Here is a 15,894-nt window from a genome sequence, read left to right on the forward strand (position 1 = left end):
TATGCCTCTACCCAGGAGGTGTGGGAGAGTAACAACATGGTGAGCAGTTCAGCAAAAAACTGAGCAGGTGCTTTATCAGCCTGATGGCCTTTGCTCATCCTGGACACATAATACTGAGCAACAATTCTAATGAACAAAATGAATCCAAGCAACAATTTTTGGGGGGTTTAAATATAACATAAGCTATAGTAGTAGACCGAAACATGAGATTACTTGGGATAACAAATTTGTTTTTAAAACAGTTTTAATACAGAAAAAAACTCAAGAAACAATTAGAACACAGAAACATCACTATAACTATGGAAGAAACACCTTAAAGGGGTACTTTAAACCCATTGCTAGCATCAGAGAATATGACTTAGTTGGTTCTTATAAAACATCTTTAACACAGCGAAACGGCCCAATGCACTTCACAAACGCATAAATTAGGAGTAGAGTAAGGGGAAATGTATAACCAAAAATAATTTAAAATGGGGAAAAATATAGGTGGTTTGACGTTGTAAGGGGGTGGAGGGAAACACATAAAAGGCCACATAAACACAAACAGCTCAGAGGGTGTGAGCTGGGTTGTGTGGCTGGAAGAGGATTCAGAGGTATGGTCGGACAAGACCATTTGTAAATGAAGCTGATGATTTTGAAATCAATGCCCTAGAGGTAGGGATTCCATGGCGGTTGCCAACACAGGTATGATAATGAACAGGTCTTAGTAAGGGACAAAATGCAGGCATTGCAGTTCTGGAAGAATTGGGGTTTGTACAGGGTGCAGCTGAGGAGGCTGGTGAGGACAGCGTCAAGGAAATCATTGAGGGAACATTGGTGAGACTCACAGCAGTAGTGAGGATGAGTTGGGGATGGAGGTGGTCTTGGTGTTGGATAGAGCTCAGCTTCATTTCAAAAAGGACACCAAGTTGTACACTATAAGCTTCAGTTGGGGATGAGGATGGAATTACGGGCTAGGTTATGGGGGTTACAGTGCAAAGTTACTAGAGCAGTGTGGAACAGGAGGGCTTCACAGCCTTGCCACTGTTGATTTGGAGAAAGTGTGACTCATCTATGACTTGTTGTCAGATATCATAGTACGAATCGTGGAGTCAATGGTATTGATGAGGAGGTACAGTTGCTTGTCCTCATCATCTGTATGACAGCTCACTCCATGCTTGTGGACAGTCAAGAGGCAGCACGTAGACAAGGAATGAACCTTAGAGGAGAGGCAGTGAAGGGAAATTAAGTGATTAATGGAAGGTACCAAAAGATAGTCCACAAGGAGGGATAATGTGCGCAGTTGCAGTCATAAAGGTTGTCGTAGATGACTTTGTAGTGTGATGATACGGGGGAATCAGCTCTACCAAGGGCCCTGAGCATGGCTAGTATGTGGAGGTTTGGAGCTGTCTGGCAGTCAGTGGGCTGTGTCCGGCTGGCAGCTGGTGGTACCCAAGTGCTGTCCGTATGTGGCTGCGGGGATTTTATAAAGGTGTGGGTGTGGGGGACCCACATGGGCTGGCATCCCTGGATACATAAATGTGCCAAGTTATTTTTTTAAATCACTGTAGAGTTTTGCTTACCACATTTTTTCCCCAGAACATGATCCCGGCTCGGCTCAACTCCACTGGTGAATGGGGAAGAGAAAAGTCATTCTGTACTATAAAACCACCACTTGCTATTGTGTTCAGTCTTTGTTGTGCAAGATTAACAATGGATACACAGAATGCTATCACTCCAGAATTTGGGCTAGGCTGACACTCTCGTGTGGTACTGAGGGACAATGCTGCACTGGGACAAGATGTATTGGAGTTTGTACAGGGTCTGCACCCTGAGGAGGCTGGTGGGGACAGCATTGGGGAAATCAAGGATGGAGGCGACATCGATGAGACTTTCAGCAGCAGTGGGGGCGAGTTGATGGAAGTTTCGTCCTTTGCATAAGTTGTTAAAAATCTGATTCCTGTGGTTCAGATGAATGTTAAAAATTCCGTGGCACTATTTAAAAAGAGGAGGGAGTTCTCGTTCAATGACTCAGAGAGTAAATAAACCGCATAACATGATGCAGATCAGAAAGATCCCAGGTGCAAACCCTGTATTGTGCCTGGACAGCACTAGTACTGACCTTAGCATCGCAAGTCTTGGGGAAGTGAAAGGAGAATAAATCAGCCTAGTTCCGGCTCATGATCACTATCCAGTGATTCCCTGCCAGGAAAGTGAATGTGAGTAAATGTTGGATGAAGACAAAAGCGGGCTTGGGTGTGAGGTCCTCCATGAGGAAATAGCCTGTGAACACTTATTATATAGGTTCATAATGAAGGATGGCTGCTTGTGTAAGATACTGGGGGACTGTTGGCATATGTGGACCCAAACAAGGATTCGTCTTTGAGAGGAGGAGGAAAGGGTAAGAAATAAAAAACAAAAACCATTAGGTTAACTGAGTTGCCTACCTTGGTAGATCAGCCGATTAACAGCTAAAATGGTGAGTCTCTGCAGTCTCTGTACGAACTCTGTCTCAGATGCTCTCATCGAGTTCTCGTGGCTCATCCTCCTCTGCATTAGCACAGAGAGCTCATCGCTGGCTACTGATTGCATTCTCAGCAGCAAGGTATCGGATGGAGAAGCTGAAAACCTGCGAGGGCCTGGCAACACAGATTCCAAGTCAAATTCACCATCAGAAAGGTTTATGCACTTACTGCTTTTTAAATACATTCATATTGTGGAAGACTGCCTAAAGATTCTAAAGTGTAAAGCATTGAGAGACACTAGTAAGCTCAAGTAACAACGAACCAAATTCTCTAGGTGGGGAAAGCACGGGACACATGTAAAAAAAAAAAACAGAAAGATTTTGTTTTGGCAGAACATGATTTCAACAGTCACTATTACACATACTTCTGATGTTACTACACTCAATTATTTACTGCTTTCTAGTTTGGTAACATATCAAAATATTTTCATAAAAAGACAAAAGACAAATATTAACAAATTACTTGTTTGCATGTGAAAATATAGCACTAGATTTGCAAGATGTTTAAACGGTTAGCTGAGAGTGAAAGAAAAACTGCATGCCTCCAAAACATCACTTTATGTAAACAAGTGAACAACTTGACTTCCAGTGGAGTTTGGGATGTAATACTTCATTGCTACTCTCGAGGAACAGCATTTTTGTGTTAGTATCAGTTACAGCAGAACTGCAAACAAATCAATGCAGCAAAGTGAATCCGAACACTGATTTGATCTCAATACTGTAAACCTAAAAACACATCCAATATCTACCCATCAGAACATTTTGCTGAATTCCCATTTCAGTGTATTTCTACTTTATGCTGGAACATATTGCCATCTTAAAACATTTTGAGACAGAAGAAATTTCCTAGGTTTACAGTATCAGGGGAGATGGCTTTTGCTCCACAAATGCACGTTTTGCAGTCTCCTATTAATGCAAAACATTTCAGCATGAAATGTTTCTCCGGGATCTGAAGTCGGAAGATCACTACTACACCTGTTTCTGTAGGGAAAGTATAGGAAGTGGATCCAGTTGGGGATGGTAGGGGAGACTCCTGGTTTATTAAATTGAAGCAATGGGTCATCGGAAGGTGACCATACGAGGAGAAATGTTGTCTTGGTAGCCGTGGAATTATGGAATCTTTCAATGCAATTGACCCTTCGTTGTAAACAAGTACAAATAAAAGAGAGATGTATGCAGGAAAGAGCTACACAATGGCTAATCATGTACTGTGTAACACAAGTCTGAAGGCAAAGGACTACGTAAATTAGCAAAACCCATATCTTGAACAATGTCAGGTAAATATTTTGCAGTTAATTTTTGGAATTTTTTGTGAGCCATAAAACCAAATATGAATAAAAATTGTAAAATGCAAAATAATCTTAAAAAGCAAAACAATTAAAAATGTTTATTATATGTATCGAGACCTTTATAGCTTACAGTACACCTTCACAAAGAAAAGTGTCTGCCGCACACTTTTCTCACCTGTATGTGCAGGTTTGCAACATACAATACAGTGGTGAGTTTTTTCACAATGCATCACCACATCCCGTGAAGTAAATAATTCAGGCTTTTTCCTTCAAAAACCAAAACAAGTCTGCCTAAGGCTTCATCGTGAGCATGGTGTCCCTTCAACACAATTCAACATCAGCTTGTTTGTGTAGTTGCCAAGATAACTTGGAGAAATCAACAATAGAGAGACGTTGAAATAGAAACCACCTGAAAATCGGTTCAACCAATTTTGACAATTCCTGTCTTAATTAAAAAAAATAAACAAGATATTTAGGGTCTTACAAATCTGAATATAACTTAAATCTGGCACCCAAATAAAATCTTTAGATTTTTGATCTGCAAACATAGCTCCATTTTTCCACTGTCTTGTTCATTTAGTTTCATCAAACCAGTTTCCAATTAGTTCTTAGCACTGAGACCAGCCTCTAACTCTAAATTACACTGTCCCAGCCTATACTCTGATCCTGACACCTCATGAAAAATATAAAAGAACCCACTGCTGGGAAAGCAATACATTTGTATAAGATTTTATTTCAAGTCAGTGCTCAGCTCCAGTCCTAGGCATCATGGACTCAGTGTCAGGCACTCCCATGTCACCCTGTATATTATTTAAGTGCCACAGGACTCTGAAATTAGCTTCAGAAACAGCCTAGTGACTGCAGTTCGGTGCAGGCGCACTTCCTTAAGAATCTCTTACATTTCAAATTTTTCCAGTTCTGACGAAGGGTCACAGACCCGAAACGTTAACTCTGTTTCTCTCCACAGATGCCTGACCCGCTGAGATTTCTAGCATTTTCTGTTTTTATTTCAGACTCCAGCATCCGCAGTATTTTGCTTTTGTATTAGTGACTGCAGTTGTTCTGATCTGCGTCAGTTCAGTGAGATTCTTTTGGAGCGTCGTCTTTTAAAAATATAGTTGACAATGGGCTTTCTTTGTGTCTGTGATTAGTGTATTCATGTACAAGACTGAAATAACTAGAGAACAGTAACATTAAACTATTTCAAGCTTCATGGCATGCAACGATGGTCCCATAAATTGAATGCATGAACAAAATTCTTATTTAAGCTGGAGTAACATGCATTGCAACAAAAATCAACAAGCTTGTAATAACTGCTATAAGTATTTGTGTCTGCCCTGAGGAAAGTTCCACCTTGAGAGAATGGTCACCATATCAATCACCTTGGGTTTCTGGGAAGGAGAATACATAGAATTTTCAGCACAGAAACAGGCGATTCGGCCCAACTGGTCTATGCTCCACATGAGCATAACGGGCTTCACTAGATTGATATACACTGAGACGCAAGAGAGAGTCTATCCAATTATTGGTTCCACTCACTGAACAGCCGATTAAAACGAGGTGTTTTTCAAAAATCTACTGAAATAAATGTAATGCATATATGGTTCTAAATGTGAAAAGGTACAGTTACACTGCTTTGCTGACCAAGCAGTTAACCCGAGTCAGTTACAACGCAACCACTGGAGAGATGCAGCACTCACCAGCAATACTCCTTCTCTTCTGGTGAATGGCATGATGCTGAGTTGCAGGTAAATGGAAGGAGCTACTCATAATCTGAGCATCCTGATTGGCTGTGGTTTTAATAAATTCGATGGCGCTCTGAAGGACCCGGAACTGCAGTGCAACCGCCATTTCTAAATAAGAACAGTGATTAGATTCACACCGCAGATTCATGGCGAGATGTCTCAGTACAAGTAGGAGGACTTTAAATAGAATATTGGAGAAAGATCCACTCTAGAACTCAATCATCATTTTACCTTGCTGTTAATACAAATCTGATTTCAGGAAATGGCATTATACCGATCTCCATGGACTGCTGTCCCCGATTATTTAAATTCACCTGGCAGCACTCTCTAGAGGCTCATGGCACAGAAGACGTATTCTTCTGCACACAAATGCAATGTAATGACACCAGATTGGGCTCCATATCCAGGTGGAAATTGTGATTCACCCGTAAAAGGGTTCCTGCTGCTGCCAGAACTGCAAGCATCTCTATTTATTACACAGCCACCAGCAGGAGAAACTTGCACTTTCCTTCAGCGGCACACTGCTATTGTAAACGCAACTAATGTTTCACTATTTTCTTACTGTCTAATCAGACTGACCTAATCTGACCAGACCCCACTGAGTATTTTAGATTGCCTGCAGGAACCCAAATCTTGTATACTGACTTTTCTAGCTAAGAGGCATTTTTTAGTTCCGGTCACAGGGGATTAATGTCACTGCACTAACACACAGCATTTACATTGCTAAACCGCTCCCTTATCCGGACAGCAGAATCATGGACCAACTCCTTCATGGGTCCATGATTGTGCTGCTCGGATTAAGGAGCAGTTTTTTAGCAACATGAATGTGGAGAGCTGAAGCATAGACTACAGAAGAGCTAAATGTAAAGCGGTTTTTGACTCACTACTAAATCTTTATCCAAACAGCAAAATTGTAGACCTAGTTTATCATGGCTCCATATTCCTGTTGCTGGTTTAAGAGCACTAGATTGCATGGTAGATAAAAGAGTGTCTATGGTGTTATTTATATGGCCATTCAATAAGGTTCCATACAAGAGACTGTTAACATAAATGAGAGCGCATGGAAGTGGAAGTAACCTATTGGCAGGAGTATGCAATTGGGTAGGAGGTAGGAGATAGAAAGTAGGGATAATAAATATGTACTCCAATTAGCACGATGGAACTAGTGATCAGCACTGGGGTCTCAGCTTTTCACTATATTTATAAATGACTTAAGACGAAGAAAGAGAGAGGCATATATCCAAGTTTGCTAATGACATTAAGTTAGATGATATAGTACACAGTATAAATGAGAGCAGAGAGGTTGCAAATGGACATTGATAGATTAAGTCTATTGGCATGCTCCTGTTCCTATCTGCTGAAAATATATGCCAACATAGATGTAGCTAAAAAAAAACCTCAACTATATTCAAAAATGTACTAATGTACTGTTGCCTGGGGAGAGGAGCTCGTCAGCTCCCACTCCTGCAAGACTATTCTTCTTCCCAACAACAAGGACATTTCAGCAATCCTCAATTCATTTCCTATTTATGCCCAATTCCTTTTTGCAGCAAATCATAAAATTACCGATTGTGAATTACTTGCTTGTAATATTTCTTCAGTACCTCATTTGAAAAACGGTCTAGGTCCATTTAAAATGAAATAAACATGTAGTGGGGGGCGAGCAGCATTAATTTCACATGCTATGAAAACAATTATACTGAAACTGAATAAGAATTAAAATGAGTCCGTAATTTCTAAATTATTCGTTTTTTTTTTAAGATAAACTTTTATTTGATGAAACTTTGCATTCAGTTTGGAACTTTTAACAGCTACCTTTTGTTTTTTTATACTTGCTGTTCTGCAGGTATCCAAGCAGCGAGATTAAATCTTCTATTATGCGGAAATATGGCAAACCAGAAGAGCTGCAGGAATGGATGGTAACTGCGACCAGCAGCTGCTGAATATCACACAACAGCAATTTGTACTCACTCACTGGAATGCTACAACGAAAGAAAGTGATTGGATAAATTAGCAAAACAAGACAACTTTGAGACAGGAATATGGTGCAAATTGCAATGTAGAAAAGCTAAAAAAAACAGTATTTAAGCCTTTAAAAAGTAATAAAGTAACAAATGGGATCGCTGAAGTCACAAAATTGTAAGTCAGCTGAGATACTGAGGTCAAACTACAAGAACTTGCATTTATATAGCACCTTAAACGTAGCAAAACGTCCCAAGGTGGATGATGGAGGCGTAAGTAATGAGACAAAATAGACAGAGACAAAGAAGGAGATAATAGGAAGGGTAACAAAGCTTGGTCAAAGAGTTGAGTTTTTAAGAAGGATCTTAAAGGACGAGAGAGAGTTGGCGCTGTTGAAGAAAGAAGAAAAGAAAAATTGCATTTATAAAGTGCCTTTCATGACCCCAGATGTCCCCAAATTGCTTTACAGCCGTACTTTTGAAGTGCAGTCACTGCTGTAATGTAGGAAATGCGGTAGCCAATTTGTCCACAGCAAGGTCCCTAGAAACAGCAATGAGATAGCGACCAGATAATGTGTTTTAGTGATGTTGGTTGAGGGATAAATATTGACCAGGACACAGGCGACAGCTCTACATTGCACATTACAGATATTAAGTTTGAGACCAGTAGCTGTAGTACGATGGGAACCCAACAATTACATTCTTACTCCAGGTAGACCTAAAGCAGAAAAAAGCTGTTCCAAAATTAATAAAGGAAAACTAAACAATTTAAAATGACTTTTGCTATGCTATGATTTTAAGATAATGATTTGGCTTCGCAATCTATTAAGGCCATCACAATAACTTCCTTACCCGTTCTCTAGTCCATTTAGTGCTGCTAAGGTGTTAAACAAGACGTACAGTAAGCCATTGTCGAGCAGTATATCAGCTAACTTGGGGCAGGCATTCAGAAGCTGGAGCAGGACACATAATGTATTGTGCACCAATGCATTTTCATACAGAGAATTTTCAATGAGGCCCAGTACAGGAATAATGCATCTTTTACGGAATGGGTCGATGTGAGCCATAGCCTCAGGATCCAACCTGTTAATAATCGAGAAATAAAAGGCAAATTAGTGAAGAGTTGAGCAGTTCAGTAAAACTGGTCATACATGTTGATATATGGACGTTTATAACCCACAGATCTGCCAACAGCAGTGCACAAGTCACTGGCCAATTAAAGTACAAAACAAATCAAATTCCTATTCAAGTATCCATCTGCCAATAACAATGAATTCCTCAGAAGCAGCACCAGGGCGGCACAACAAACCAAGCTATTTTTGGAACAGGCCTCTGCTGTTTTGTCCATGGGACTTCTCAAAGTCTGTAGTTATAGCTTGTCTGATGCATCTATTTTGTTTGGAGCTGTGCAAGTTACTACTCTGAGGATAGGCACGAAAAGCTTCAACTGCACCTCTGCACTCAGTGCCCTTCGCTAATCCCAGCATGTCATATGTCTGATGTTATCATGCAATAGTTCAAATTATTGAGCATTTCAAGTGTTAAATAATAAAATGCCAAAAACCTGGGGAAAGTCCAGATTCTGCTGGCTCATTAGCTGAATTTAAAAAAAACCCTGCTCCATGTGCTCAGTTGCCTCCTGTTAATACGCCTGCACCATGTGTTGGAGACAAGCACACTCCTTGCCACCTTCAACACAGACACAATCACACTGGCAGGTAAAGGAAGAACCCCAGCCAGTGTCCATCTTACACAGATCAACATCTCTCTAACTATCAAACATTGACCAAGATTCTAGCTTCCAGAAAGAATGCAGCTACCCTTGGACTGGCCCATGCAGACGAAACAGGTTTTATATAATGTGCTTTACCACTACCAACACTTCTTTCTGGTATACAGCATGGACACATAAAAAGTACTCAATCAGCTGGGTTGCAAACTCCTCCTTGTAAAATTGGCAGAATTGGTCTTGGTAACATATTCAGAAAATGTATAAACATCCAGTGCTGTAAATACACCTTAAACATGTTCAGCTCACAAAAAAAGAAAGGGGACTTGGATACCCTTGATCCAGAGTGTGCACCAGTGGGCCCCAAGCTCACCTCGATCAAGGGATCAGATACCGATGCCCAATGTCCGCCCTTCTCTTTGTCCTGTTTACAGAATTGCTGGGTGACATACATCAGAGAAAACCCAAACATCTATAAAGTGTAGGCTGGAGGAACTAAACACTAAATATTGATCATATGGTACACAAACCATCCCAACCACCTCAGTCTTTCAAAATATTTTTTTTGCTGCTATCAGGGTATAAGTTCAACTGCTCCAAAACAGAACCCATGTCCCTTGTGTAGGCCTATGCAAATATGATGGTAAGATACCTGTAGATTAGAGATATAGTGAAGCTTGCCACTCTGCCCAGGATATATGCTCTAATCAGATGAAATAAGATGCCCATATTACTCTGTATAGAGTGAACTTAAAGATGATCACCGGATTACTCCTGGTGCAACGTGCTCGTGAGTACATAAATAGGAGGATAGGACAGATGAATGCGTGGCTGGAGGGAGGGCTTTGGGACCGTTTCTGGGGGAAATGGGACATGTACAAGCCGGACGGGTTGCACCTCAACAGAGCTGGGACCAATATCCTTGCGGCGAGGGGGGGGTTGCTAGTGCTGTTGGGGAGGGTTTATACTAGTTTGGCAGGGAGATGGAAACCTGAGAATAGATTCAGTAGGGAGAAAAGCAAAGCTGGAATTGGAAAGCAGAAAAGTAGAAAGTGCATTTGGAAGACAGAGGAAACAAGGGCTAGAAAATACACATTTTGGCAGTGCTAAATGTTATATACTTCAATGCAAGGGGTATAGGGAATAAGGCAGTTGAGCTGAGAGCACAGATAGACACTTGGGTGTATGATATTATTATAGTTATTGAGACATGGCTGAAAGAAGGGCAGGTACGGCAGCTCCACATTCCTGGTTACAGGGTTTTCAGACGGGTTAGAGAGGGGGGTAAAAAAGGAAGGGGATCGTAGTATTGAAAGAAATAATTACAGCTGTGAGGAGGGATGATATGTTGGAAGATCATCAAATGGGGCCATATGGATTGAATTGAAAAACAAAAAAGGGACAATCACACTGCTGGGAGTGTACTATAGACCCATAAACAGTTCAAGGAAGATAAAAGAGCAAATATGCAGACACATTTCTGAGAAGTGCAAAAACTATTGGGCAGTAATATTAGGGGATTTCAACTACCCTAATATTAACTGGGATAAAATTAATGTGAAGGGTGCGGAGGGTGCAGAATTCCTAAAATGCATTCAAGAGAACTTTTTTTTAGCCAGTATGTAGCAAGCCCAACAAGGCAATTCTGGACTTAGTTTAGGGAATGAAGCTGGACAGGTGGAAGGGGTATCAGTGAGAGCGCATTTTGATGCTAGTGATCATAATTCAGTTAGATTAAGGGTTGTTATGGAAAAGAATAAAAGTTCTCAATTGGGGAAAAAGCCAATTTTGCTCAGCTGAGAGGTGATTTGGCCACAGTGGACTGGAAACAGCTACTTGAAGGTAAATCAGTGTCAGAGCAGTGGGAGGCATTCAAGGAGATCATCCAGAGGGTTCAGAGCAAGTATGTTCCTGTAAAGAAAAAGGGTGGGGCTAATAAATCTAGAACCCCCTGGATGTTAAGGGATATACAGGGTAGGATAAAGAAAAAAAGGGAGGCTTATGAGTTGGTGAGGTAGCGGCAGTTGGTAAGTCGGAGAGGCAGGGTGGGAAGGCCTATAAATAGGCCCAGCGGCAGTTGGTGAGGCAGCCGCAATTGGTGAGTTGGATAGGCCAGCTTCTGCAGCAGCAGCAGCACGGGCAGAAGGCAAAAAAGTAGAAAGAAATTGAAAGGTGACGTGACAGCCAAGGGGGTAAGTGATTGGCTAGTGATTGGTAAGTAGTTTTTCGATTTCTTTCTTTATCAGTTAGTAACCTTTGAACATTGTTGTTGCCCAATTAAGTTAATTCAAGGGTTAGGTCATGGCAGGAGAGCTCGGACACGTGTTATGTTCCTCCTGTACTATGTGGGAAGTCAGGGACGCTTCCGGTATCCCTGACGACGACATGTGCGGGAAATGCATCTGCCTGCAGATCCTAACGGACCGCATTGCGGCACTGGAGCTGCGGGTGGATTCACTCTGGACCATGCACGATGCTGAGAATGACGTGAATAGCACGTTTAGCGAGTTGGTCTCACCGCAGGTAAACTGTACACAGCCAGATAATAAATGGGTGACCAACAGGAAGAGCAGTGCAAGGAAGGTAGTGCAGGGGTCCCCTGTGGTCATCCCCCTGCAAAACAGATACACCGCTTTGGGTACTGTTGGGGGGAGAATGACTCTTCAGGGGAAGACAGCAGCAGCCAAGTTCATGGCACCGTGGGTGGCTCTGCTGCACAGGACAGGAAAAAGAGTGGGAGAGCAATAGTGATAGGGGATTCAATTGTAAGGGAAATAGATAGGCATTTCTGCGGCCGCAACCGAGATTCCAGGATGGTATATTGCCTCCCTGGTGCAAGAGTCAAGGATGTCTCGGAGTGGGTGCAGGACATTCTGAAAAGGGAGGGTGAACAGCTAGTTATCATGGTGCATATAGGTACCAACGATATAGGTAAAAAATGGGATGAGGTCCTAAGAGAAGAATTTAGGGAGCTTGGAGCCAAATTAAAAAGTAGGACCTCAAAAGTAGTAATCTCAGGATTGCTACCAGTACCACATGCTAATCAGAGTAGGAATCGCAGGATAGCTCAGATGAATGCGTGGCTTGAGGAGTGGTGCAAAAGGGAGGGATTCAAATTCCTGGGACATTGGAACCAGTTCTGGGGGAGGTGGGACCAGTACATACCAGATAGTCTGCACCTGGGCAGGACCGGAACCAATGTCCTAAGGGGAGTGTTTGCTAGTGCTGTTGGGGAGGAGTTAAATTAATATGGCAAGGGGATGGGAACCTATGCAGGGAGGCAGAGGGAAAATAAAAGGGAGACAGAGGCAAAAGATAGAAAGGAGAATAGTAAAAGTGGAGGGCAGAGAAACCCAACGCAAAAAATAAAAAGGACCACATTACAGCAAAATTCTAAAGGGGCAAAGTGTGTTAAAAAGACAAGCCTGAAGGCTCTGTGCCTCAATGCGAGGAGTATTCGGAATAAGGTGGACGAATTAACTGCACAGACAGCAGTTAATGGATATGATGTAATTGGCATCACAGAGACATGGCTCCAGGATGAGCAAGGCTGGAAACTCAACAACCAGGTGTATTCAACATTTAAGGAGGATAGACAGAAAGGAAAAGGAGGCGGGGTGGCGTTACTGGTTAAAGAGGAAATTAATGCAATAGTAAGGAAGGACATTGGCCTGGATGATGTAGAATCGGTATTGGTGGAGCTACGGAATACCAAAGTGCAGAAAACACTGGTGGGAGTTGTGTACAGACCACCAAACAGTAGTAGAGAGGTTGGGGACGGCATCAAACAAGAAATAAGGGATGTGTGCAATAAAGGTACAGCAGTTATCATGGGCGACTTTAATTTACATTTAGATTGGTACTAACCAAACTGGAAGTAATGCGGTGGAGGAGGATTTCCTGGAGTGTATTAGGGATGGTTTTCTTGACCAATATATCGAGGAACCAACTAGAGAGCTGGTCATCCTAGACTGGGTGATGTGCAATGAGAAGGGACTAATTAGCAATCTTGTTGTGTGAGGCCCCTTGGGGAAGAGTGACCATAATATGGTAGAATTCTTTATTAAGATGGAGAGTGACACAGTTAATTCAGAAACTAAGGTCCTGAACTTAAGGAAAGCTAACTTCGACGGCGTGAGGCGTGAATTGGCTAGAATAGACTGGCAAATGATACTTAAAGGGTTGACGGTGGATAGGCAATGGCAAACATTTATAGATCACATGGATGAACTTCAACAATTGTATATCCCATCCTGGAGTAAAAATAAAACAGGGAAGGTGGCTCAACTGTGGCTAACAAGGGAAATTAAGGATAGTGTTAGAGCCAAGGAAGAGGCATATAAATTGGCCAAAAAAAGCAGCAAACCTGAGGACTGGGAGAAATTTAGAATTCAGCAGAGGAGGACAAAGGGTTTGATTAGGAGGGGGAAAATAGAGTACGAGAGGAAGCTTGCCGGGAACATAAAAACTGACTGCAAAAGCTTCTATAGATATGTGAAGAGAAAAAGATTAGTGAAGACAGACACCAGCCACGGTCTTGACAGAGCTAGGTCTTGGTCCAGTGGCAAGGATTACCCAAGACTAACTGGAGACCAGCTCTGCTGCACAGACCGAGCACACACTTGAATGTACGGGGTATGATTAAGAAGTTTGCAGATGATACTAAAATCGGCTCTGTGGTTGATAATGAAGAAGAAAGCTGTTGCCTGCAGGAAGATATCAATGAACTGGTCAGATGGGCAGAACAGTAGCAAATGGACTTCAATCCGGAGAAGTATGGGGTAATGCATTTGGGGAGGGTTAACAAGGGAAGGGAATCCATTAACATCATCATCCCAGGAAGTCTCTCGGAGTCGAGGATGACTTGCTTCCACTCTAAGGGCTCAAGTTTCCACACGATAAAAAACGGGCGTCCCTCTGAGCTGGGCGCCCGTTTTTCGCGCCTAAAACGGCGGCGGAAAAAAAACTCGCGATTCTGGAGAGCCCTGCAGCTCCTTGTCTGTTTGGCGCGGCGCCCAGGGGGGCGGAGCCTACACTCGCGCCGATTTTGTAAGTAGGAGGGGGCGGGTACTATTTAAATTAGTTTTTTCCTGCCGGCACCGCTGCGCGTCGTGTTGGAGCGTTCGCGCACGCGCAGTGTGAAGGAAACATTGGCACTTGGCCATTTTTATAGTTCTTTGTAGCTGTTTAATTTTTAAACATTTTTTAATAAAAGCACATTGCCATCAGCACATCAGCACTGAGGCTTCCTGCAGCCTTCTCACTGTCTCCTTCTCCCCCCCCGCGGGAACGTCTTCCTCCCTCCCCCCCCCCCCCCGCTGCGTTCGGGCGGGCTGGCCCGCACTCCCTACCTCCCGCCGTCTGGAACGTCTTCCTTTCCCCCCCCCCACCGCTGCGTTCGGGCCCGCACTCCCTCCCTCCCGCCATCGGGAACGGCTTCCTCCTTCCCCCCTGCCGTCGGGAACGAACGAACGAACTTGTGAGGCTGGCTGAAGCACTTTCACACAGGTAGGAAGATGGTTTATTTAATCTTTTCTTTGCTTATAAATGTTTATTCAGGTTGGATTTATTTGTATAATATTTGTATAAGTATAACTAAGGATTTATTGTAGAATTTAATGACTTCCCTTCCTCCCCTCCCCCCCCCTCAACCTCGTTCTGGACGCCTAATTTGTAACCTGCACCTGATTTTTTAATGTGTAGACAAGGTTTTTTCAGTTCTACAAAAATCTTCACTTGCTCCATTCTAAGTTAGTTTGGAGTACGTTTTCACTGTGGAAACTTTGAAATCAGGCGTCAGTGGCCGGACACGCCCCCTTTTGAAGAAAAAATTCTGTTCCAAAGTAGAACTGTTCTACCTGACTAGAACTGCAGAAAAAAAAATGTGGAGAATTGCGATTTCTAAGATAGTCCGTTCTCCACCAGTTGCTCCTAAAAATCAGGCGCAAATCATGTGGAAACTTGGGCCCTAAAAGTGAGTTCTCAGATGACTGAGTCCAATGCAGGACCTACAGTGTCTGTCACAGGTGGAGCAGACAGTGGTTGAAGGAAAGGGTGAGTGGGAAGCCTGGGTTGACGCTCGCTGCTTCCAGTGTCCACACTTGGTTACTGCTTGTTCTTGGCGATGGGACTCAAGGTGCTCAGCGCCCTCCTGAATGCTTTTCCTCCATTTTGGGCGGTTGTGGGCCAGGGATGTTGCACTTTATCAAGGAGGCTTTGAGGGTGTCCTTGAAGCACTTCCTCTGCCCACCTGGGACTCGCTTGCGAGGTCGAAGCTCTGCGTAGAGCGCTTGCTTTGGGAGTCTCGTGTCGGGCATGTGGATGATGTGGCCCGCCCAATGGAGCTGATCGAGCGAGATCAATGCTTCGATGCTGGCCTGAGTGCGAACACTGCAGGATCTTGTGGAGGCAGCGCTGGTGGTACTTTTCCAGCGTTTTGAGGTGTCTGCTGTATATAGTCCACGTCTCTGAGCCATATAGGAGGACAGGTATCACTACTGCCCTATAGACCATAAAGCTTGGTGCCGGATTTAAGGTGCTGGTCTTCAGACACTCTCTTCCTCAGGCGACCGAAGGTTGCGCTGGCTCACTGAAGGCGGTATTGGATCTCTTGCTGACAGTAGGCTTCTGAGGTATAGAAAATGGTCCACGTTGTCCAAGGCCTCAT

At 43.1% G+C, this 15,894-nt stretch overlaps 1 protein-coding gene and 1 long non-coding RNA gene across 7 annotated transcripts in view; one reads left to right on the top strand and one right to left on the bottom strand.

The window, feature by feature from the left end:
* Nucleotides 1-8,274, top strand: part of LOC139267022 (uncharacterized) — a 161,770-nt gene extending 153,496 nt beyond the window's left edge. The window contains exon 3 of the long non-coding RNA XR_011593812.1: nt 7,384-8,274. This is a non-coding gene — a long non-coding RNA (uncharacterized lncRNA). The remainder of the gene's footprint in view (nt 1-7,383) is intronic.
* The window catches only part of lyst (lysosomal trafficking regulator), a 432,206-nt gene that overhangs the window by 86,631 nt on the left and 329,681 nt on the right, over nt 1-15,894 (bottom strand). For 5 of the 6 annotated variants that reach the window (XM_070884660.1, XM_070884659.1, XM_070884658.1 and 2 more), the window contains 4 exons: nt 8,351-8,581; nt 7,353-7,519; nt 5,493-5,645; nt 2,427-2,618 (listed from right to left, as the gene is read on the bottom strand). In XM_070884660.1, the coding sequence (XP_070740761.1) occupies nt 2,427-2,618; nt 5,493-5,645; nt 7,353-7,519; nt 8,351-8,581 (743 nt within the window). Of the gene's footprint in view, nt 1-2,426; nt 2,619-3,478; nt 3,641-5,492; nt 5,646-7,352; nt 7,520-8,350; nt 8,582-15,894 lie in introns of all 6 variants that reach the window. The other variant, XM_070884663.1, reaches the window with a different exon arrangement.

The sequence above is a fragment of the Pristiophorus japonicus genome, chromosome 7, assembly GCF_044704955.1.
Source record: "Pristiophorus japonicus isolate sPriJap1 chromosome 7, sPriJap1.hap1, whole genome shotgun sequence".
In the NCBI taxonomy this organism is placed as follows: domain Eukaryota; kingdom Metazoa; phylum Chordata; class Chondrichthyes; family Pristiophoridae; genus Pristiophorus; species Pristiophorus japonicus.